This window comes from Hoplias malabaricus, chromosome 16, assembly GCF_029633855.1.
Source record: "Hoplias malabaricus isolate fHopMal1 chromosome 16, fHopMal1.hap1, whole genome shotgun sequence".
In the NCBI taxonomy this organism is placed as follows: Eukaryota; Metazoa; Chordata; class Actinopteri; order Characiformes; family Erythrinidae; genus Hoplias; species Hoplias malabaricus.
Genome location: NC_089815.1, coordinates 18,099,744 through 18,125,258, shown reverse-complemented (window position 1 = coordinate 18,125,258; position 25,515 = coordinate 18,099,744). Strand labels below are relative to the sequence as shown.

The window sequence follows — 25,515 nt, the reverse complement described above, 5'->3', positions numbered from 1 at the left end:
AAGGTTGTGGGCTCAAGTCCTGCTCCCGGTGACGAGGAGGAATGAGGAGTTTGGTGTGTTCTCCCCGTGTCCACGTGGGTTTCCTCCCACGGTCCAAAAACACACATTGGTAGGTGGATTGGTGACTCAAAAGTGTCCATAGGTGTGAGTGAATGTGTGAGTGTGTGTTGCCCTGTGAAGGACTGGCACCCCCTCCAGGATGTGTTCCCGCCATGCACCCAGTGATTCCGGGTAGGCTCCGGACCCACCGCAACCCTGAGTTGGAAAAGCAGTTACAGATAATGAATGAAAGAATTAATTATTTAAAAATAATAAAAATAATAATAATAATAATAAAAACTTTAAAATAAAGTACTATACACATATATGTTCACAAAGTCTAACATCAATATAACCATCTTTAAATCATCTAAATAAAACCCCACATGTACATTTGCTTAAAATATTTTCCCCAAGAATAGAACAAATCAATACACATGCTTTTACAACAGTTTTTGTACTTGACAGAATGCATAACAAATGCAGTGAGGATTACGTTCTTTTCGCTTACCATTTTCAAAATACTTCATTAAGTAAACCTAGACTAAATGTTGAACATCTGTGCAACTTAAAGTAGCCAAATTCACCAATCTTACTGGGTGTCTACAAAGAATCGGCTATATGAAGTGCTATATGAGCTAACTCTGTTGCTATTTCACCTCAACAACTCAAACATGACATGGATGCATGTATCACCACAGAATTAGAAACTGAAGAAACAAGGTAATCAGCCTCAGATTGTGGCTCATATAATGTGATTATTGTAATCAAAATTAAACAGATAACAGTAAATGGGCACTAATAACTTGCTAAACAACTTGCTAACAAGTCCAATGTTGGGGGCTTCCTAGCCTGTAGCTAACATTTGATACTGAGCATAGTGTATATAAGGTCATGTCTGGCTGCTCTAGAGCATCCCTTCTCATTCACCTTCATTTCTGTGGAGATTTAACAAACTGTGTGTGCACAGCTGAATGCTTGTGACTACACTGTGTGATTCCTATAATATCTGAATTCTTAATTATGATCTTCTAACAATGCTATTTGTTTGCTCTAGCCACTGGACATTCTTTTGTTTTATCTTGTTATCAGCTAATATCAAAAAATGTATTTATTACATTTGCATCATTGTGTTGTGAAACTGATAAGAATAAAAAAGAAACAATATCTCTACATTTTCATCTTTGTTCCTTGAAGGAGATTAGCCTTTCTAAAAGGGGGGAGAGAGAGAGAGAGAGAAAGAGAAGGAATGTAAGAGTGCAGTGGATGTGAGGGGAAATGTAAATGAAGCTGCCAGAGGTGTTGCAGCAGATGTGGAGGAGGTTGTCATGGCAATGTGTAGCTGTTCAGGTACGAGTGGTGGATGGTTTTTGAAGGTCACACCCCCTTCTCATTTTCCAACAATCAGATAGAATAGATCTAATGTGCCTTGGTGGGCCCCACTCATTGTAGACTCTTTCTCTTTCTGTTATTAAAGCAATTTTAATGGCCTTTTAAATTCCACATCTGACTGAAGTGTTATTTCAGCGGGTGGTGGTGGTGTTGGTGGGGGGGTTAGGGGGTGTAGTGCCACTAGAACCCCCTAATGTCATGGTATGTGACTTTCAGAGATTAGCTGAAAAGAGACATTTACTCTCATTAACAGACTTAAATGACTCTATTTCTTTGGCTTGTTCTTTTTAGGAGAAGAGCATCAAGAAATGCAGCGCATTAAAAACCTCTGATATCCACTCAGATATACTGTACATTATACAGGGGTTGGACAATGAAACTGAAACACCTGTCATTTTTGTGTGGGAGGTTTCATGGCTAAATTGGAGCAGCCTGGTGGCCAATCTTCATTAATTGCACATTGCACCAGTAAGAACAGAGTGTGAAGGGTCAATTAGCAGAGGGTAAGAGCACCGTTTTGCTCAAAATATTGCAATGCACACAACATTATGGGTGACATACCAGAGTTCAAAAGAGGACAAATTGTTGGTGGCGTCTTGCTGGCGCATCTGTGACCAAGACAGCAAGTCTTTGTGATGTATCAAGAGCCACGGTATCCAGGGTAATGTCAGCATGTCAGCAATTCAGCTGTCTGAAAGGGATGTTCGGGTGCTAACCCGGATTGTATGGAAAAAACATAAAACCACGGCTGCCCAAATCACGGCAGAATTAAATGTTCACCTCAACTCTCTTGTTTCCACCAGAACTGTCCGTCGGGAGCTCCTCAGGGTCAATATACACGGCCGGGCTGCTATAGCCAAACCTTTGGTCATTCATGCCAATGCCAAACGTCAATTTCAAAGGTGCAAGGAGCGCAAATCTTGGGCTGTGAACAATATGAAACATGTATTGTTGATGAGTCCACCTTTACTGTTTTCCCCACATCCGGGAGAGTTACGGTGTGGAGAAACCCCAAAGAAGCGTACCACCCAGACTGTTGCATGCCCAAAGTGAAGCATGGGGGTGGATCAGTGATGTTTTGGGCTGCCATATCATGGCATTCCCTTCGCCCAATACTTGTCACTGCCAAGGGCTACCGAACCATTCTGGAGGACCATGTGCATCCAATGGTTCAAACATTGTATCCTGAAGGCGGTGCCGTGTATCAGGACGACAATGCACCAATACACACAGCAAGACTGGTGAAAGATTGGTTTGATGAACATGAAAGTGAAGTTGAACATTTCCCATGACCTGCACAGTCACCAGATCTAAATATTATTGAGCCACTTTGGGGTGTTTTGGAGGAGCGTCAGGAAACGTTTTCCTCCACCAGCATCACTTAGTGACCTGGCCACTGTCCTGCAAGAAGAATGGCTTAAAATCCCTCTGACCACTGTGCAGGACTTGTATGTCATTCCCAAGACGAATTGACGCTGTATCGGCCGCAAAAGGAGGCCCTACACCATACTAATAAATTATTGTGGTCTAAAACCAGATGTTTCAGTTTCATTGTCCAACTCCTATATATGTTATACCGGGAATGAATCAGCTTGATCAATGCTGATGTAGCATCAGTTAAGCATTATACCAAATCAAACTGTGAAGTCTTTTGGGTTCATTAAAAATAGCTGAATACATTTAGATTCAAGGTGTGGCCTAGTCAAGTCAAGTCAAGTCAAATTCATTTGTATAGCACTTTCTACAGCCTGATGGTGTCACAAAGCAGCTTTACAGATATTGAGAATCAAAGGCAACATCTATCATTGAGGGGAAAATCTGTTATCTCATTTGTTTATGTTAAGAAGTTCAGCATCTTTTAATGTGGAATGGTATGTTTGAGGGGAAAGAACAACTGTTGTTTGTACGTGGTTGAAGTTTAACTTCTTTGTAAGTTTTTATTTACTGGTTAAATTACAACAGAAACACATTTGTTTAGTTTTTGTGTCTGAGTTTACATTCATTCTGTTAGCAATTTCCCAAATTTAGGGTCAGTTCCATCTACAGCAAAAATAAGTCAACATTACCACTTATGGAGCCCCCTCCAGGGTGTATTCCCACCTTGCGCCCAATGATTCCAGGTAGGCTCTAGACCCACTGCAACCCTGAACTTGATAAGTGGTTACAGATAATGAATGATAATGATACCCACTTTTGGAGCAGGAATAGGGCAATGTCCTCAACTGGGTTCATGATTTTAAATGTTTGGAGGTCTTTAAAAACCTCCAGATGTCATTGCTCTGCCGTGCCCATAGATAGATTGAGCCGATCATATCAGACTGAGACTCTTTGTTTTCTTACCCATTCACAGACAAAGGGGCTTTGTTAAGACATTAGACTGGTTTTGAGCATGCAAACAGACTGGAGAGGTATCAAATAGTGAGGAAATATCCTCAGAATATTATAAAAAGTGTTTCCTGATTAAAATCGTGAATGTTGACTTTAAACACACATCTAAGTTAATAACTCCAGGTGAGACAGGGACAAATAAAAAGCTAGAGGAAGATATTTTGGAAGGAACTGAGACTCACAAGGTGAACCCTTTCTTCTCTGGCCAAGCAGTTTATAAACAATATAGGTCTGTGCTTTATCAGTCCCATCAAATATCCAGCGCTCCTAGAATTCCTGCACAATGAGGAGTATCCTGACAATTCAGCAACACAGTGAATGTGGATGAAGTGTAGTTTTTTATATATGTAATTAAGTCTTCGTTATAGAGACACAAACAGATATCACAGAATCACACACAGTTTACAATATAGGGAGTGAAAACTGTGCATTATAGTGAAATATCTGTATACCAACATCCACACACACACACACACACACACACACACACACACACACACACACGCATACACACACACATACAGACATGCACACTCTTACTTTTAATGCAGTGTTACAGTGAGTGTGAAGGGTGCGTTGTACTGAGACACAAACAGATACAATCACAACTGCACAGTATACATTATAGTGAGTGAGAAATGTGCATTAAATTGTAACAAAAGATACCCTAACTAACCCACTCCTGCTACACACACACACACACACACACACACACACACACACACACACACACACACACAAAAAACACAAAGTCTGTGTTACAGTGAGTGTGAAGGGTGCTTTATAGTGAAACGAAAAACACATACACCCACACGCACACACACAGGTTATTACTCATCATCCCCTCTGGCAGAGGGATCCAACGTTCAGAGGTGAAATAATGGAAATCCCTATTATGAAACAATTTCATGAAACCTTTTGTTTCTGTAATCCGCATCAAATCCTAATCGAATTAAATCTTAATTAATTACAATTGGATAAGAGCTTTGTCTGAGTGCAATAAGCCAAGAGGCTTCCAAAATGCCCTTCCTCCTTAACCACTATGCAGTCCTGCCTCTGTCTCTCTGATAATCCCATAGCTAGGGGCTCAGAACACGAGGAAAAGTCATGACTCTTCTGCTCCACAGGATCAATAACAATGAAAGCTGCCTTGCAGTAGCTACTCCCTGAACAACTGTCATTTTACAGTGTGTTTATACTTGTAGTTCAGTTTTTTGGGCCATGCAGCTATAAACCGCGCTGGTCTTTGGCTTATTTAAGCTTGTAGATGTTATATATTTCTTGTTTTATTAATTTCATTCATTCATTTTCAGGGTTGAGGTGGATCTGGAGCCAAAACAGAATCTACAGGTGCAAGACAGGAACTGGACAGGGCATCACACACTCAACCAGTTACTCACACTCTCACACCAGACCACTGAGCAATTTCACACAGCCAGTCCACCTACCAATGTGTTTCTGGACTGCTGGAAGAAACCAGAGCACCCAGAATAAATCCACACAAACCTGAGGAGTACAAACCCTTCACACACTGGTGATCGAACACACGCTGGTAGACACACTGTGACAAACTAGGATTGAGCAGTATAATGGTAATGCTGTATGTGGTGGTATTTAAAATGTGGATGGTGTCTCTACATGAGGGTGGTATTTATGACGTGTGTGTCAAATTTCTGTTCTGTGTTGATAAGTTCAAAGCCAAAACATTTATTTTATATGCATTTAAGAGAGCCACGGTAAGGGGGCACTGTGGGAGCTCACTGACTGGTGATGTCATACTGAAAACAGGTGGGGGAAAAACACAAGCCCAGTAGCCCACTGCAGTTATGTGTTTAGCACTGAGTTTGGGCTAAAAGGGAGAGGAAAGAAGTTGAAAACAGACTTTATGCACATGGGTATGAGGCTTTATATCTAAATATGTGTGTTTTGAACCTCAGTTCGCTGGAAAATCCTTTACTATAGTGTGCTAAACCACAAGTGCCTGTTAGCTGGACAGCTATGCTTCCAAACACTGTATTTAGCTCCAGCACCAGTCGCAGAAATTTGCTCTCTCAGAAATGGGCTTTTTATCGTCTAAAAGTGTGTCGGTGTGCACTGTCAGGCTGTGCTGAGCTAAACTGCACAGCACCGAAAACCCTTCAATCATGAGGCTCATGCACCCAGACAGTGCACACCCCCAACCCACAGTAATACCAGTATGAGAAATGTGGATACTGTCCATGCCTCTGCCAAATAATTTCTTGCTTTATCTGTCTAACATTCTAGACAACACTTTAAAATTCTAATACAATTTTAAGTGAAATTACAGCTCTATAACAGTCAGTCTTCAGTGGATTATTGGATTCATAATACACAATTAAATTAATGTGTATAATTATTTGTGTGGCATACAAACCATTTTTAAAGTGTTCTGTATGTAACATAATTTAAAATACTGTAAAATTAATAAAATTCAAAGTCTCGCTTTCTTGTCATTCTCATGGAATTTTATTGCATAGTATTAAAAATCACAATTGTCATTTTATGACAAAAACACAACTTAAAGTTGTTTTGCAGCACTTGAGTTAGCTACAGAGTGAAAAGAAGAAGTGGCTGGCTTCACATATGATAAAATGAATGCTTTACAAGAGGAGAAAATGGCATAAAAATAATGTTAATAAGAAGTAAGTCTCAAATGATAAGGGTTAATAAGGACAAGTTAATAGAAGGAGAATCTCTAATGGCACTGAGTCTCAGCTCCAAACACAAGCAGCTACAGCCTGTTTCATCAAGCTGGTGAAAGTCTGAGTAATTTACTGTTTGTCTGTCTCTATCAGATCAGTGTGTGTTTTCCTCCTCCTCTGGGCTTCACTCAATCAGGCCAGAGATAAGAACAGAGGTTCAAACACAATTACCCGCACTCTCTTACAATTACTGCCTCAGCTGCTCTTAAAACATTTCCAGACAAAGCACATCTTACACTTTCCTAAAGCAACTTAGAGAACCTTTCAATTCTGGAGGCTTTTCTTTCCTTATCTTCTAATCCCTCGTCTTCTCTTCCCTTCCCTTCATGCTATTCTTGTTTTTTTTCTTTTCTTCATCTCCTCCCTTTCCTTAGACTCTTCTCTTCTGCTCTTACGTTCTCTCTTCTAATTCTATCTTCTAATCTTCTGCACTCCTTTTCTAGTTATCTTTCTCACCAGTTCTTTTCTCTTTCTTCCCCTTCAAATTCTTTTGTTTTGTGTTTTCATCTCCTATATTCTCTTCTGTTTCTCCCCAATTTTTTCTTCCTCTGCCCCCACCCTTACCTTTCTGGCTCATTTTCTGTAATGTATCAAACTGAGCATTAAATTCCTCAAGGTCATAGATAGATAGATAGAATGAGAGAGATAGAAATATATGTCTATACGAGATTCAATTTTAAACATGGCTGCCCCCATTTTGGTGGTAATCATCTATTACATGTCAAGGGCTTGCTTGAGCAGTTTGAGATTGAGTACAAACTGATGCTATGCAATTTGCCTCAGGGCCACATGCAGTAATGTATGCGTACACTGATGAATTAATTTGGTCAGAAAGTTTAAACCTAATTCTGTATTGTTCTCAGGAAACAGTGATTGTCTTGTGCTACAAAAGTCAAAGCAGAGCACATCAGATTATTCAAGAGGTCATTTTAAAGCTTAATCACCATAATCATGACATGTTACAGATAATCCCCTTCATCCTCTTAACAAAATATCTTTACAGTATTGAAATCGTTAGATTTTAGCTGGATAATAATAATGTACAGTAGAAATCAAGGTAATGAAATATAAGTGTTTTAACCATGCATTATGCAGAACAAATAATACTTTATTTTGCCCGGTCAAATCCTTTTTAATGCAAACTATATGCTTCATGAAATCAGGTTTGTAGGGCAATATAACTCCTTATGGATAACTTTTAATTCAAGTGCTTTTCTTCTCTTATAAAACTATTATTTTGGAGATTTTGTTTTGATGCAACAGCACTTATATAATTTGGCATATTTAAGTTCATTCTTAATTTCAAACCCAGTTTCTGGAAAAGTTGGGCCCTTTTATAAAATATAGTAAAACATAAGAATCGATGACTTCCTAATTAATTTCTAATTGCACTGTTTCTTTTGGGAACAGAGGATACTAGTTGTTAAAGTTCTGTATGGGGAATTGTTTCCACAAGTGTAGACCTTGCTTGATACCAAACCTCAGCTGCTCAGCAGTCTGGGGTCACCATCGTCTGGTTTTTCACTTCATGTTGCACCATGCAGGCAGGCACATGCACTCTGTCTATGAAGCCACAGTGTTGTAACACATGCAGAATTAGGCATTGTCTGGCTGAAATAACTAAGGGCTTCCTGGGAAAATATATCACCCTGAATGCAGCAAATATCTACTGCTTTGCATCAAGGGTACCTTTACAATTGCTGTTCTTTTGGTCAGTAAACACATTGGAAATAATTTCTTTTTACTTTGTCATTTAAGTAAACATTTAAGAGAATTAAAAAAAAAATCACAGATTCTTGACTTTATTGCTGTTTGTTGCTCAGGTTAGGATCTCATTTTTATAAGTTCAGAAATATAATGTAAATGTGAATTTATATAAACTCCTGTGTAAAAAATATAAAAAATTGACCAAGCCCAAAGGCTAAAATATTATGTTTTTAAAGTTCTTAACACCAAATATTGATGAAAATCAATATTTGTGAGTACAAAGAACTATTGAGAATGGGTCAAGTTATCGGTTATCGGTTACCAGCCCACAGGCAGGGATGAATGTGATTGGTTAGCACACATTGGGTGGAGATCATCATCATGAATCAGTGAAGCCATGCTTATTAGTGTTGCATGGTATACAGATACTAGAAAAGTATCTCAATACTTTTTACTTATCTCAATACTATCATTAAAAATAGTACAATACCCCATATAATAAGTACCAAAATAAGAGCAATATTTCCAACAAGTGCTACAGGAGGGCAGTGTGTGGCCATAGTGCTTTGACTCCTGTTCCTCCCTTAATTATTTTGTCGCTAGTTTTAGCGACATACCTTCTAGCAAGTTATTTAAAAAACAAAAAACACTTGCACCAATGACTTTTTGTACAAACCTTAGCTACTTTATATAGAAGAGAGTCGCCGGTAGCACAACTAGTTAGAACACCAGGACTGACAGTAAGCAGGAGAGACATCTCTCTCTCTGTGGCTTCTCTGTTCCTGGAGACGGAGCATCCCAGAGATGGAGCAGCACAGTCGATGCACAAGACAGCTCACACAGATCAGAATGAGCTGTGAATGTGCAAAAAGTGCTAACAAAAACACGTTTGCTTCCTTTTATGTTAATATTTTTCATTTTTTCTGAACTCCTGAACTAAGATCATATAATTGATTGAAGCATTCAGCAGTAAACATGTCTCATGAATGTATGATACAGGACTGAAGGCGCAACTGGACCCAGAAATGGCAAACCATCATGTGTGGCATCACACTTAACAAACAAATACTAGCGAATTTGCTGATCGCCCTCAGCTTTTAGAGAAAGTACATTACTTTTCCTGATATTTTAGGTTTTTGCAATAGTATCCTTTCAGTATCGGTATTAAGATATTTAAGCAGGTATTATATCAAAGGTCATAATCTCTGCTGCCTCTGAGGCAGATTCTGAAAACATACTTTCCTGCACACTTGTGTTATAACTGCTGCTTCAGAGGAACACAATACAAATTTCCTGGATTATGTCACTGTATTTGAAAACCCAATCCATCCACTCAATGCATTTTAAAAAGTTACATTCATCCCCGCCTGCTGGATGGTAACCAATTACGTTCCTTCTGCCTTGAAGGCAGTGCTGCCTCCAGAACCATTTTGAGTAGTGATTTTTTTTACACAAAATGTAACAGAAAAGCTTTGGAATATGATAGAATAGAAAAGCTTCAGCTCTTCACTGTATGAATATAAACTGTCTGTAAAACCACTGTCAGTTATTACAAGACCAACAGGCTTCAGCCAGATAGAAACTAGAGTCTCGAGTCGAGGCAGATCTGAGGCAAGCAAGCTATAACTTTTGGTAATACTCACTATGGTCATTTATGGTGTGGATGCTGTTCTGGGAACAGTTCCAGGCGCCGAGGAGAGTAATGCCGTTACGTAATGGTAATGTCCGAGCTCTCTGATGTCCTCTGGCATAGCATCGGTCTTTACAGAACAGCAGAGGACTGCGATGTGATTGGACAAAAGGGGTGGGGGGACTATGAGGGACAGTGGACTGCTGTCTCATCACATTGGTGTGATGTGAGAAAACAAGATCCCAGACACAAACACACATTTGGTAAGACTTTCTGTGAATGCTTTATGCATGAAGGTGTGTGTGTGTGTGTGTTGAGATTTACATACAGCTGTAAGGACATACTGTTCTTACTCAACAAAGTGGGAATTCTCTTGGAAATGTAAACACTCACTTGTGCCTGGCTCCTCTGCTATGCACCTCCTGACACTTTCCAAATACCTTCCCGTCTGCCATGTGCTCAATATCAGTAATGAGCACCTCTTTGATCTGACGTGAACAAGCTGTACTCATTTCCAAGGTCTAAAATCACTTCTGCTCATTCACTTTCAGTCCAAACTCTCATGATCTCATGAAAAATTTTCATCAAATCCTCACTGAAATGTTCTAATAAAAGAGGATAAACTACCTATTAATATCATTGATTTGAGAAGAAATGGAGCAGATATCCACAGTCCTTAGGCCAGTTATTGTAGATGTACAGTACTGTGCAAAAGTTTTCAGCACTTGAGAAAACATGATTTAAAAAGCTATTTATCTGATCAGTAAGAGAAAAAATGAACAGGACAAAAAATGTAATATTAGAATAAACACAAATAACATTATTACTGTAAGACGTGATATTCCATGTGTGAATGTGTTGGTTTAACATTCAAATCTCTGCTCATGGCAGTCCAGTATTATTTGAGGTTATCATCTAATACCTCATAATAGTGAGGTTAATAAAACTTCAATATGTTAAATCATGTTGATTTTATTGTAATTATTCATTCATTCATCATCTATAATCACTTCAGAGTCGATGTGGGTCCAGAGCCTACCGGGAAACACTAGGCACAAGGTGGGAACACACCCTGGAGGGGGTGCCAGTCCTTCGCAGGGTGACACACACTCATGCTCAAGCATGCCTTGTACCACAGAGGTCAGCGATATTACACACTGTGCCATAACAACCACTTATTTATTGACAAATTGTTTTATACATTATTCAAATCATATTTAAATAGCGGAGAACTTGTAAAAGCTAGTGTTCATGCTGTATTAATAAGGTTATCCACAAGTAGGCTGGTAGTGCTGGTAGTGCTAGGAGTTCCCCTAATTACTAGCCCTCTCAGTCTAGTGCCTCATTCCAGCATCTCCTCTCTCAGCTTCATTCATCTCCACCACAAGAATCATTAGAGCCTGTTTGCTCTGTATCATGGAAACAAAACTGGCAGCATTCTCTGGCGTACATGTTATCTTGTTCAAAGAATGGCTTTTGTCAGGCTCTAAAGGCTCTCTCTCTATGTGTGTGGTGTGTGTGTGTGTGTGTGTGTGTGTGTGTGTGTGTGTGCGTGCGTGTGCGTGTGCTGCCATAACCGTCCAAGCGTTAGACGGATCCCCGGCTGTGTGCTGCTCTGCAGCTCCGCTAGATAATGATTAATAAAGAGAAATGCCTGTCGCCTGCGGAGAGATTTGATGAGCTCTCATGACAGGCCCTTTGCCGCGCTATGTTACATCATTATCTCAGACTTTATCAAACAATCTGCAGCTTGCCGAGCAGGATTCTGGGAAACAACCTCTTGTTGTGGTGATGCTAGGAGACTGAAAGGCCATGTTTACGGACACAGCTTAAGCCTAATCCAGGTAAAAAAAAAAAGGGATTTGCAATGGAGAATCCCCATTAACCAGGAAATTTGGCCCACAACATTAGGTTTAAACTGAGTCTGGAAACCTCCAGACTCCCAGCACACACACATACATACACACATTAAATATCCACTTAGCAATTAGCGTCCCAGTTTACGTGATTTACCTCACTCATAGTGCTTTCCTACTAAGACAAACAAAGCTTGCCATTAAGAAGACTGGCCCACCGAATTTTTTTTACATGCGCTAATGTCTGTTATTTAGAGCAGGGGGTCTGGAGTGTCTGGTGTTCCCAGCTAAGTTGAACTAAAAATCCTTCAAGAAGCATACCAAGCGAACTGATCCACGTCAAGCTCTATCCCTTCAAATAAATCCTTTAGTGCGTAATCTGTATGTCACGTTGGAACATGCAACGTGGCTATGCAATGTCTTAGTAAGCAGCACGTCTTGAAAGGTCAGGCAAATCCATAATGCTAACGTCGAGCATCTCTGAGGTGAAGACACAGCTCAGTTCTTATATGTGACATATGAGGACATAAGAGGACAGATGAGGACGTGAGAGTTCATGTCCAGGGCACTGTTTTTACCATATCTGAGGATGATTAAGTCATGTGTTCCATTTCCTTGGGTAGGAAAACCAGAGGAAACTCTCTTTGCCTTTTTGTCCGCATTGTCCACATCACTGCCACCTCTCTGATTCGAGCCGACTGCTGACCCCAAAAAACCTCCAGTAATATTAGAACATACACGCTTTCCAGTTTTCCTGGCGGCCTCGTCTCTGTGGAAAAACACTGCCTCTTGAAAGTTGCTTTTCTTTGAGGTCATACAGTGACCCAGAAAATGCACAGATTACCTCTCTCAAGGAAGAGGAGCAGGGATACAAAACAAAACAACATGGAGATCTGACGGCAAGCCAAATAGTTGGCGACATGAGGAGAGGCACTGCAAAGCGGCGACACTGTGGTAAACAAATGCCAGATGCCGCTATTAGAATCAAAGAGCCACCAATTACTGTGGCAGGAGGAGCGACCAATGGATCAGATGAGAGGGATGCCAGGTCGGGGAGAATACCCAGAGTTCCCTGCTGCACCTGAGCAGACTCGGCCTCACTTAACAGGCCTCGCCCGTCGCCTTTGATCCACCTAGATCAAACCAAGCATGACACATGAAACGCTGGTCTGCAGGTGCACTTTACACAGGGAAAAAAAAAAACATACCATGAGGTTTACTGTCCATTCAAGCATGTGCCCTGCTCAGCATTTCTACATCTGTTGGTTTTAGAAGGCAATTCAATTTAAATGATATTACTGCAGGTACAAGTACATCATACCAACATTGTAGGCTCCCAGTGTGTCCCTGTCTTGTTTCCATTTCATACAAGTACAAGACAGAAGCTCATATTAATATCCCATCACAACTGCCTGGTAGAGCAGTATCTGACAGCTGGTGTCTTTTTGCTAGCAGCATTTCAAGCAGTCTGATGTAGAATGGTGTAGATGCTTCGGCAGAAGTGTTATGATCAGTAAGGTTGTGTTTATAATTATAAATAATGGTAATATCAGACATCAAAACACACAAAAAATCTGGTTGGGCCAAAAGGCTCTTGCAAAATCAATATGAGAAGGAAAGGACATTCAAAGACATTCATTACTGGGTCAGCTTAGCTTATTTTTAATTCATTCATTGATTCACTCATTCATTCATTGTCTGTAATGTCGTATCCAGTTCAGGGTTTGGGTGTGTCTGGAGCCTAATCAGAATCACTGGGTGCAAGGAATTTGGGAGCATCCAGGGCTTGAACCCACAATCCCAGGACCCTGGAGCTATGTGACAAAGATAAAACAAAGTAAAAAAATAGATAAATAAATGTAGAACTGTAGGTGTATGCTTTTATGTGTGTGGTAGTCCACAAAGGAGTACATTTGTGAATGAATTGTTCACTCATGAATCATACATTAATCATTTCAAGTTCAAAACTGTCGAGGGGAATTGCTACAGTTTCATGCTGAATGAATAATGGAGACGAAGCTAGATGAGTCAAACAGCTAAAGCAAACTATACAGCACCAGAGGACTCATTTCATATGAGTTCTTTTGTCATCGTTGGATGATGTGGCATCATACAAGTAATCATCAGCTAGTGGGAACTTATATATGCGAGTGATAAAGCAAAGCCAGTGCCATGCTGTCTCCATCTGTCAAGCCATGTCTTTAACAACATGTCCTTAACAATGCATACTTGCCAATGTACAAACGCTGAGGCACTCGATTTTCAGAGTACAAAATATGCCTGCTTTCTCAAGCATATCGTGGTTGTGGCTTAAACCAGAAACCAGAATAAGTACAAGAAGTGGGTGTATAATGGTGGCAACAAACTGCATAAAAATCAAGAAGCACTGACCTTCATAGCATGCATAAAAAATTGTAATTCAGACAGCTAATTAGTTGTCTAGGTTCTGGAGTAAGGATTCTTATTGGCTCATGGATGCCAAGCCTAAAAACATGTTCTTGATCGATATAATTGAGGCTAGCTAATGGGTATTTATAAGTAAGTAATGCAGTCAGTACCTTATAGGAATTACATTTTAAAGGTGAATTATTGTTATTAAAAATAAATAAATACAATTTTTCAGTGATTTACCACATTACCAGTCATTTTTTTGTGGTCTGCACAAGTCAGGGACATGGGATAAAATTCAAAGGGATAGTAGGTTGCAGGAGTTTGGAACTGTCCCACCTCCCCATCTGTGGTTCGCTAATCACGGTGTTGGACCCACCTTTATGTGAAAGCACAGTGATGAAGTTAAACAGAGCAAAACAAATATCATGTGGGAAGTATGTGTATTGATTTAAAAAGGTGGAAAAAAAAAGAATTAAGAAGAAAGAGAACCAAGTAAAAATGGCTAAAAACCAGAGCTTGTGTTCCTCTGTCCTCACTTCTGGGCTCTCACACTGAACAGAGCTGTGACTCATTCTCATTTTAAGGAACAGGCTCTGAATTATGAACATGGCTGTTTAGACAGAAGGCAAACTTATGCCGTTTGAGCCTTGTGGTATTTTAGCCAAAGCATGTCACAGATCCCACGGGACCCTGGTGAAGTGTGTTAACATGTAGAAAAGGGCTATATTATGTCTCAGCCCAATTGATAACTGCACTCATTGTCACTACATGATAGCATAGTGTAACAAATGCTATCATTATCAGTATCAGGGATGAAGTTTTACTGCTTTTTGGTTAAATTCTTCCATACTTTTCTTGGGCTTAAATTCCAAACTTCATAACATGAACAGTATTGGAATGTTCTATACCTATACTGAGGTTCAGATGAAAAAATTTAAAATAGACAATCTTGACTGGACCCACCTTTTCTTGGTACTGGCGGCGTGAGGAGTCCAAGGACTGGATGAGGGCGGTGGCATGGCCGATGAACATGGCGTAACAGGTGGCTCCCACTATCATGCTGAGCATAGTGAGCCAGATATCAGACATGCTCTCCGGGGCCTGGCGCCCATACCCGATACACAGCATATGGCTCATAGCCTTGAACAGGGCGAAGGAGTACAGCTCACTCCACGAGTCATTCTGCACAGACACAAAACGAGGAGAGAAACAGAGTCAGGAGGTATGTGCAGTTATTAAAAGGACAGACAGAATTAATTCAAGAGTCATTTGCAGATGAATGTAAACATGACAACAATGAAGCTGGAATAGAAAAGTGCTTTGTCACAATGTCTCAGACTTTCTCTTTGTCACATTAGCCATGCAATAAAATGGATATTTACATTTTTATTGCATTCCAATACAGCAGGAGGTTCACACCCCTCACTTTTCATCCCTCATTGCTCACTAGCAGCTCAATACTATCACAAAATTCCACACAAAAAGAGTCAACAATATCTGTATGCTGACAACAAATTTACAGTGAATATACAGTGGATTTCCATTATATGTACCAAAAAAAAGCCACTTGAAGAAATAGGCTACATATTCATGGCCCCCATTTCCCAATGCTGTCCCAGTGTGTTCTCATCTTAAATGTATATTCTGTGCTAGATGTATCATCACCTTAATTTCCAGTTCCTCAAACCACACTCTCATTTGATGATTTGTCTTTTTGAAGCATTTGGGTTTCTTGTGATTTTCCATATGACAGATCACTTCAGACAAATCAAAAAACAGATAAGTGTCAGTGTATGACGTGTATCTGAGCAGATTCTTCGACTGCCAGGAGTCTGCACATGTTTCTTACCATGGCTTTCTCTAGGATGGTATAACCTTTGTGTCATAATCTTGGCTCAGGAGGAACTCTCCCCCAGCCTCTGTGACTGGGAGTCTTAAAGCCTGATATCTCCATGTTTCGTGTTGAGTCGACCTGATAGATTCATTACCCACACTCTTTTATTCAACCTTAAAAAGGCAGCCAAGGAGTGTTTATCTTTTCAGCCAGGCTGATATCAGTCCCTCTCTCCCTCTCTCTCTCCCACATATCTGTATATGGCCTCAGCTGCTGCTTGGAGCTGTCTGCCTCCTTGTTATAAAAGCGTCTGATTTCTCCTGGACCAGTCTGATGAGTTTCTACGCAAATTTCACCCATTGCGATTTGCATTTCGTTTCTGCAAGGGGGCTTAGGTGGGGAGATCAGACCGCCGTATCAGGGAAATAAAGTCAAGGAGGCTGTGATTGACTCTAAATAAGGAGCAAGGCAGAAGAGCGAGATAGAAGGGGATGCAAAAAAGACTGATAGATAATTTGGGGAATGTTAGTGTTGGGGAGGTAAGGAGAGGAGAGGAGAATACAGGACTCGGGTTGCCAAAGATGTATGAGAGAATTCCATCCCATCCTTAAGCTGCTTGTGTTTGCTGCCCACTGGGTAAACAGGCCAAAGATGGCAGTCCCTCGGAGTACATGTGGGCCTGTCATGTACACATAGGCTTACACATTTGCTCACATTTTCAAAAGACATATGCATAAAGAATGAGCAACAAAGGCTATTTTTGCCTGCAGACACTCTGAACGAGAATAAAGAGGTCATGTGGTCCCCTCAGAGGCTAGAGAATGCAACCGAGTAGATCTCTGTAGGTTTTTAGCTTTCGCCATTTCCAGACCTTCATCTGGCACAAATGCATAGCTAATCTCTGTCAGGATTTACAAGACAGCTTCCAAGACATCTTAGTGTCCAAGGCAACTGTCTTAGTGTTCATCCTACTTGGGTGTAAATTTCATTTCAATTTTGGATGCAAAGTTTGGGTACATTTCATTACTTGGTTTTCTGTTTCAAATTCTGCAGTATAAAAATTGAGAAGGACACAGATGTGAAACAAAACCACAAAACAAGACTCAAAAAAGACACAGCAGTATCTGCCACTATGTCACTTGAATACAGGGAAGAAAGAATGTTTTCCTTTAGGTGAGGAGATTTGGGTCTAAAATTTAGTCGTCTGTTCTTACAATCTCAAAAAAGGTACAACAGTTGTGTTCCCTAAAGGTACATTACATTCTCTTCTTCAGAATGAGAGATATATATCTCTAAGCTTTCATTACAAAACTATGTAAATTAAACAATGTAAAAGAACATAGTACATCCTGGAGGTGAAACTGGGCATATTAAATCAACACTAATGTAAATCTACAATTAATATAGAATATCCTACAGTTATGCTCCCTAATTAAAGTTATTAAATATGTACCCTTGGTGGTACCACCACAGTTACTGTAATAAGTGCCACCATAGTGAGTGTTTCTGAGGTTGTATCTTATAAAGAAAACTATTTCTCCCTCATGGGCTAGATATTGCTGTAAAATATAAAAAAATATTTTCAGAGTATGGTTTCAAATCCAAAATGCTATCCAGTGTCTCTCTGCACAGTGAGAGTGGGCAGAATAAAGTCTACTGATTAGGAGTCCTCTCCCAAGAATCAATTCTTTGAGCATCTAGAAGTTGAGATCAACTCTGGCCAATGATTCAGAGTGGAAAAAAACAAACAAAGCTCAGAATCATTTCTAAGTGAATATCACTATGATTTGAAAATGCTGTGAACAGCAGATTAACCATGACTCTTTTCTGACTGTTTAATCTGTTTAACTAAGGCTCTGGTGCTGTCCTGGTTAAAACAGACAGCAGCTCTGTGAACAGTGGACCCAGCTTGAACACAGCCCCAGAAAGGTCTGTGAACATTTAGTTATATCATTCAAAATTGGGAAATGGATTGTACTCTGTTTGGCTAATGCAGGTTTACAAAAGGTACTGAAACTGACTACCAACATTTGTGAAAGAAATCCTCAGAAAAAAGCCCAATATCTCTTTAAATGTGCCGACCTGGCAACCCTCGCGATGGCAGTGGATGCAACAAATCACTGTGAGGCATATTAAAGGGGAATGCAATTCTTCAAAATCTAATAATGAATTTCTTACATCTGTAATGTAAAAAATCCCTGCGAGGAATTTCCACCGCTGCATCCTACCATGGGTAGATCAACTATCTATTGCTGGGTGTCCAAGACAGTGTAACTGACCCCTGGCAAACTCTTGGCAAAGGTTATGTGACTTTAGACTCATGTGGCTCCAGAGCTGAAGGTGTCAGGTATACACTATTGGTCAATGCTTTTCTATGGAGATAATGCATATAAGCTGTTTATGCAGAATTGAATTCACTATTTACAAGCAGTTTCTACAAACCTTATGTTTCTATATGATGCATCAGTACGTAAAGTTAATGTGATCTAGTCCTCCTGAAACCTCCTTTGTTTGTTTACATACTGAAACTGATCTGGACCACAGCACATCAAAGGGATATTAGCTTCATCAATAGAGCCGATCCTTTGGATTGACGCTTTTCTTGAAGCTGTGTGGGAGTCATCGATCAGCCATTTTAAATTCACTTAGCAGTAGAAGAAAGGAATTGCATAGTGGAAAACACCACTGCCTCTATCATTCAGTTCCCAAGTTTGGTTCCAAACAGAGATGGACTACTGCTACAGGGTATTAACGAGTCATCACAGCACTAACCTCTCACTTCTCTCCTTGATCTAGCACACACACACACAGCTCAATGTGTGCTGCTCAACGTCTGAGGCCAAAAATGCCACAATATTTGTACATATGTACTGTGAACATTTGTGTAACTGAAACATAATTCAGCCAGTGGTGGTCCAGCTAAATTAGCCCTGCCAAGTCTTGATTTGCTAGTGACAACATTGCCAGCCTGCCAGAGAATGAGTAAGTATTTACATTGCTTTCCTCTTGCAGCAACAGAAACTTAGGATACTCTGATAACTACATTCATTCATTCAGTCAGTTAGTCATTATTTCATTCACTATAACCAATTTACCGTGGTAGGAGTTACAATGGATCCAGAGCCTAGTTGAAATAATGGGTCCATTACAGGTCATCACTCACCCGTTCACTCACATACTCACACCTGTGGGCAGTTCCAAACAGCCAGTCCATTTATAGACATGTGTTTATCAAGGCTACATATGCTGCAGTAACAGCCCCTACTCTTCTGTGTAGGCTGTACACTAGACATTTGAACATTGCTGTGAGGATTTTATGACATTCAGCTCTAAGAGAATTAGTGAGGTCAGGCAGTGTTGTTATTGGATGGAGCTTTATCCCACCTTGAAAACACAGTTCACCTGCTTCACAGCCCAATGCTAAGGGGTTTAGCAATGCTTAAGCATGGTGACTTTGGGTTCTTGTGCAGCTTCTTTCCATTTCATTTTAAAGGAACACTAGATTGTATTGTTACCTTAAAATCATTGTGGGGCTTCACCGACCTGTAATTCCTACTCCAGGCTCAGCACTGCAGAAACTGCAATGTGTAACATTTGGAAGAGGGTAGAAAACCACCTCTCTCCCCCTCCCACTCTCCCCTTCTGATTTCAGGACAGCTGTTAATGTGGAGGACACTCTGCAACTGTCTTACCTATAGTGTTCCTTTAATGTTTCTTAAGCTGATTATACAACTTGTGTTTGCACAACTGTACCTATGTGTCTATAATGGGTGCAATTTAAACTAGCTGAATTCACTGACTGCAAGGTATAATCTACAAATATTTGTATATTCAGTGTAGGCTTACATGTATTTGTCCTAAGGCTAAGTCTGGTTCATTGGTCATTGATGGTGTGGCGCTGGACTGTGCTGGACTTAAAGCCTGAACAAGGAAATAAGCAAAGGCTGAAGCATGCACTGTCCATTACTCTTATGTGTTGTGATGGCTCAGCGAGGCATTGCAGTGCCTCTTGTAATTGAGTAAATAACAGGGCCTAATTAGCTGTAATGCATGAGGGCTTTCCTGTGGTGCTGTTTGCCAGTTAGACTCTATGTGTGGGCCGTTTACTTTGTGTGGAAAATGTGAGGAAAGTTTTCAAGGCATTTAATTTTTTTACATTAATAAGTCCAATGTAGACACCTATTCTTACAAGTGATTCACACATATTTTGTATGATTTCCGTAGATTAACTCACTAAACTCACCCATTGTTATTCTGCATATTTTTCTTTGATATTTCCAGTTCCACCTTAGGTTCTGCAGTAGTGTCAGTGCTTCACCATTTAAGGTGGAACTGGATATTTATGAAGTAAAATATCATAATACATTGAAACTACATTAAACTGAGATATAATTGTTATCATAGTTTTTAAAGCTGAAAATATTTATCATTTTATCATTACATGTGCAGACATTTTGTCAGTTATCCACAAGAAATTCACGACATTCTGCTTGGTTTGTTTGCCCCTGAAAAATCTTAGTTTGAAAGACCATGTAGCCCTAACCCTACCCCTAATTCCCAACAAGATTTGAGGCCTCCTACTCCTAGGCAAATTATACGGGTAGGGCTAAAGGGAAAAGGGGCTAATGGGATTTACCCTAAGTTTGCCATGCACAATGCCAAGAAATATATAAAGCCACCCTAGCCATTAGGCTGTGGCACCATGAAAACAGTGATCTCTGGAGTGATGTAGCTCCATTCAATGTTGTCATGGCTGTATTCTTTTTAATCCTCACAGAAACATTCTAATATCTAGTTCCCAGAATATTAGAATATGATACTGCTGCAACAGAGGACAAACTATTGACTGCATTGATTTTACTATGAGCCATATAGTGTGTGTGTGTGTGTGTGTGTGTGTGAGACAGAGAGATTGAGAGGATTTGAATATGTTTATATAGACTACCATATGTTTGGTGAGTTTTTGGTCAGTAACTGAAAGTCATTTGAGTGACATAGGCCTTCATACGCAATGGTTGTCATGCACCGTGGACAGATTAGAAAATGCTAGGTCATGGATCACAGGGACTACATGGATCAAAGAAGATCAAAGGGTTTTATGCATTGCACTGATCTGTCTGAGCAAAAATAAGGTGCTGAGTAAATTACACCCATACCATCTGGATCTGATTCACAAGAATTAAAATTTATTTTGATTAGCCTGTAGCAATAATTTCAAGCCATATCATATCTCAGCCTTATTTTTAAGGTTTAACTCCTACAATGGAAGAAGCAGTCACTTAACACGCTGTACCTTTTCATGTTATGGTTGTCAGTTCACACCAAAGAATTTTAAACTTCTTCTGCTGAAGAAGAAAAATAAAAAATAAAATACAAAATGTATGTCTTATCCTTATCTTTTTTTTCTACCTGAATGTCTGGCTGCTTTTCTGCTGTTAAATTCCTTTCATGCTTTGTGAGCACAAGCCTGACATCACCTGTCAATGCATTTTTCATTTTTCAAACCTTTCAAAAGTCTCGCTTCCTCACCTCTGTCCAACCATTTTCTTTCTCTCAATGTTTCTGGACGGATGGAAATGTTATGTGAAAGATCTTACATTATTTGACAAATAATATATAATTAGTGAATATTAATTATATATTAGAGTTTGTTGTGTTCTTCTTGTGTCTGTGTGGGTTTCCTAAGTGGGCTCCAATTTAAATCCACAGGACAAGTACACATGTTGGCAGGCGAATTGGCTGAGAAATCTGGCTCATGGGTGTGTATAAGGGTCTGATGCCCTGCAATGAACTGGCACCCAGGGTGTGTTCCTGTCTAATGCCTAAAGATTCAGAGATCACAGATCTGATCATTATGTGTTTACACACACACACACACACACACACACACACACACACACACACACACATATATATATGATTTCCAATCACAATGTGTTTATACACCCACAATATACTTACACTGTGTTTAATACAGAGAGAAAGATATGATCACAATTTATTTATACATGCACAGATGTGATCATAATTTGTTTATACACACATACAGTTCCAGTGTGTTTACACATGCAGATTAAATGCAATATGTTCTTGTATCATGAGGATCAGGAGCTATATACAAACACATTCCATTCATAGATACTGTTACATTTGTATCAATATCCAACATTCAGATACAGGATGCATTTTAATACCTAGTATAAACAAGGCATAAGGACAGAACTGGCAGCTTCTTCACTGGGATGGAAAGTCATCAGGGATAAGAGTGCGGTAGACTGCAGAGTTTCAGTCTCTAAGGCATGTGTCTGGTTGTGCGGAAGAAGTTTGAACAAAGGCTGCATCATTAGTGGTTTGTGCTTCAGAGGCCATTCAGCAGGGAATTGCATTTGAAGCATTGGTTAAACCACAGAAATCAAACGTTTGATGGAATTTAGCATCTTAATTTTAACACTGGCAGCTAATGTAATGATCAAATAACCTTAGAGTGTTAAACCAACACATATTAAATGTATACTGTGTATTACCTAAGATGTAGGTTATCCATAGCTTTTACAAGTTTGTAAAAGAGATTTGGGAGGAGATGGATAGGTTGGATAGGTGGAGGTTTCGAGGCAGTGCCATAAAAGCACAGGAGACAGAAGAGGAGAGAAGAGGGGAGGAGAGGAAAGAAAGGGAGGAGAGAAGAGAAAAAAGTGAAGTGGAATGAAGAGTAGAAGGGAGGCTAAGAATCTGGCACTGGCAGGCTGAAGTAGGTGAGAGGAGCAGGTGATGGCATGGCCCCCCCCCCACTAGGCCATGAGATTAACACTGTCAAACACTGATGACATCAGCTGAAGGAGAGAAACGTGTTTTTCGTATTTAGCTGCAATACCCTGTCACAGATACAGTAGTGTATAATAGTGTGCAGTGCATATCCATTATATTATACACTATATTGCCAAGTGTATTCACTCACCTATCCAAATCATTGAATTCAGGTGTTCCAATCACTTCAAATCACTGCCACAGTTGTGTAAAACCATGCACCTAGGCATGCAATGTTTATACAAACATTTGTGAAAGAATGGGTGGCTCTCAGGAACTTGTGGCGCTCAGTGAATTCTAGTGTGGTCCCATGATAGGATGCCACCTGTACAGTCCAGTTGTCAAATTTTCTCTTTAATGAATATTCCTCAGCCATCTGTCAGTGGTATTGTAACAAAGTGGAAGCAACTGGGAACGACAGCAACTCAGCCACAAAGTGGAAGGCTGTGTAAAATGACACAGCGTCAATCACTACAGATCTATAACTTCATGTGGTCTTCAAATTAGCTCAAGAATAGTGCATAGAGAGGAATGGGTTTCCACGGCTGAGCAGCTGCATCCAAGCCTTACATCACCAAGAGCAAAGCAACATTTTCTTGAGTGACAAATCACTCTCCTCCATCTGGCAATCCGATGGATGAGTCTGGGTTTGGCAGTTCCCAGGATAATGATACTTGTCTTGCTGCATTGGGCCAAATGTAAAATTTGCTGGAGGGGGGATTATGGTGTGGTATTGTTTTTCAGGAGTAGGGCTTGGCCTCTTAGTTCCAGTGAAAGGTACTTTAATGCTTCAGCATACAAAGAGATTTTGAACAATTTCTTGCTCCCATTCCTTTCAGAGATCAGGCGATGGACTCTTCTTGTTCCAACATGACTGTGCACCAGGGCACAAAGCAAGGTCCATTAGATCCACATGGATGAGTGAGTTGGGTGTGGAAGAACTTGACTGGATTAGACAATACATCAGACACAAAGATGTTCAAAATGCCCGCACATTTTTATAACCTCCACATAAAAGCATTAAATAAAATGGGATGTTCTGATGCAGCTGCACATGAATTTAAGTTCACCATGCCAAATGCCAAGCGTGAGTTAGAGGAGTTAGAGAAGTAAGTCCCCAAAATTTGGCATTCCTTCCATTACCACTGGGAAAGGTATTGCTTTCAAACTAGTTTTTGCATCACTACAGTGATGACATCATATCATCTGACATAAGAGCAGAGTCTGATATCAACGTAATAAAAAAGGTGCAAGCACTAAGGCTTAGACATTTGCACATCAGCAGGTGGGCAGAAGCTGCTCCCAAATTCAGTGCAAAGGCTGTGAACGGAGTTACACAATACACAGGGGACAGGCTGCAAGACAAACTTCTCCTCCTCAACTCCGCACAGAGCGACAGGGCCTTTGAGGTAAGTTTTAGTGAGTTTTTTCGGTATAGCGAGTCTCATAGCTCTCATTTCCTGGGATAACAGGGAGGAACAGCAGTAGAATATGACTAATAAACGCAGAGGTGGGCTGAGGAGTCATAAACCATGCTCAAAGGAATGGACATGTACCTAAAAAAAAAAAAACAACTAAGTAAAACAACAAACTCAAAAAGAGGTACGTGCATCTACTGTTAATGAGGAAGAAGTCGAACAAAAATCCAGAAGAAATATTTTAAAAACAGAATTTTAAAACAGAATATAGCACAACAAACGTTTGGCTTTAGGATATTCAGGTTATACATATAACTAACAGTTTGATGCTCCACCTTAAATGGTGCAGCAGACCATTTGAAAGTTTCTTTCAAGAAAAAAACGGGATTATTTTGTCACGCTACTCTAAAGCACAATAGGAGAGTAACATAGTATAAATGTTAAATAATATTTCATAATAGTTCATGTCTTATAATATCTATTAACAGCAGGGACGGTCCCTTTTGTCATTACTCAATGTTCTTTTTTCAGGAAAACAAGCTGAAACTTGGAGCCCTGACCACAGTACACATTTATACTGTCTTTTGGACCATCCGAGATAAGCTTGGCCCAGAAAACTAAGTAGCGCTTTTGCACAGAATTGATGTATTGCTTTGCATAATAGAGTTTCAGGTTGCATTCTATGATGTAATGACAAACTGTATAAAGTGACAACAAGTTTTTTGAAGCACTCCCAAGCCCATGTAGCATCCAACAATGATGTCCAGCCTTACCTTTTATTGACTGGTATTTCCAGATGTGAATCATTTTACAGTGTTAAGTATGGTAGATGATAAAAGACCTAAGTTATTTGCAATATTACATTCAAAAATGCTCTGTATAAACTATTTCATAATTCTCTCATGAAGCAAAGATCTATTCTAGCTTACAAAGAGTAATCCTTTGGAGAAAGCTCATTTTATACATTCAATATTCACCTGCCTATAGTGTAATGTTTTGAAACTGTGTCCTGTATTTAAGGGTGTCACTTTTATTTTGCACCTAGCACAAATTATTGGAGTTTGTTGACAGCATTAAATCCCAAATTTCTTTATATTTACTAAACACGATCAAGGTGTTCTATGAAAACTCTTGGATTTCTGTAAGTTTACCAGTTAAATATACATTCAAGAGAATTAAAAATCACAGATTATTGGTTTATTGCATTTTATAAAATGTCCCAGTTTTTTTCTAGAAAGGGAGATTGTAATATATTATTAAAACATTAGGAGGAAAAATACTATTTAATTATTCAAGCTATTTCTGGACAATTATGTTCAAGTCAAATTACCTG

General features: G+C 39.7%; 1 protein-coding gene across 1 annotated transcript in view; it reads right to left on the bottom strand.

The window, feature by feature from the left end:
- The window catches only part of hcn2b (hyperpolarization activated cyclic nucleotide-gated potassium channel 2b), a 54,534-nt gene that overhangs the window by 13,056 nt on the left and 15,963 nt on the right, over window positions 1-25,515 (bottom strand). Inside the window, exon 4 of the mRNA XM_066647650.1 lies at window positions 15,090-15,308. Coding sequence (XP_066503747.1) covers window positions 15,090-15,308 — 219 coding nt within the window. The remainder of the gene's footprint in view (window positions 1-15,089; window positions 15,309-25,515) is intronic.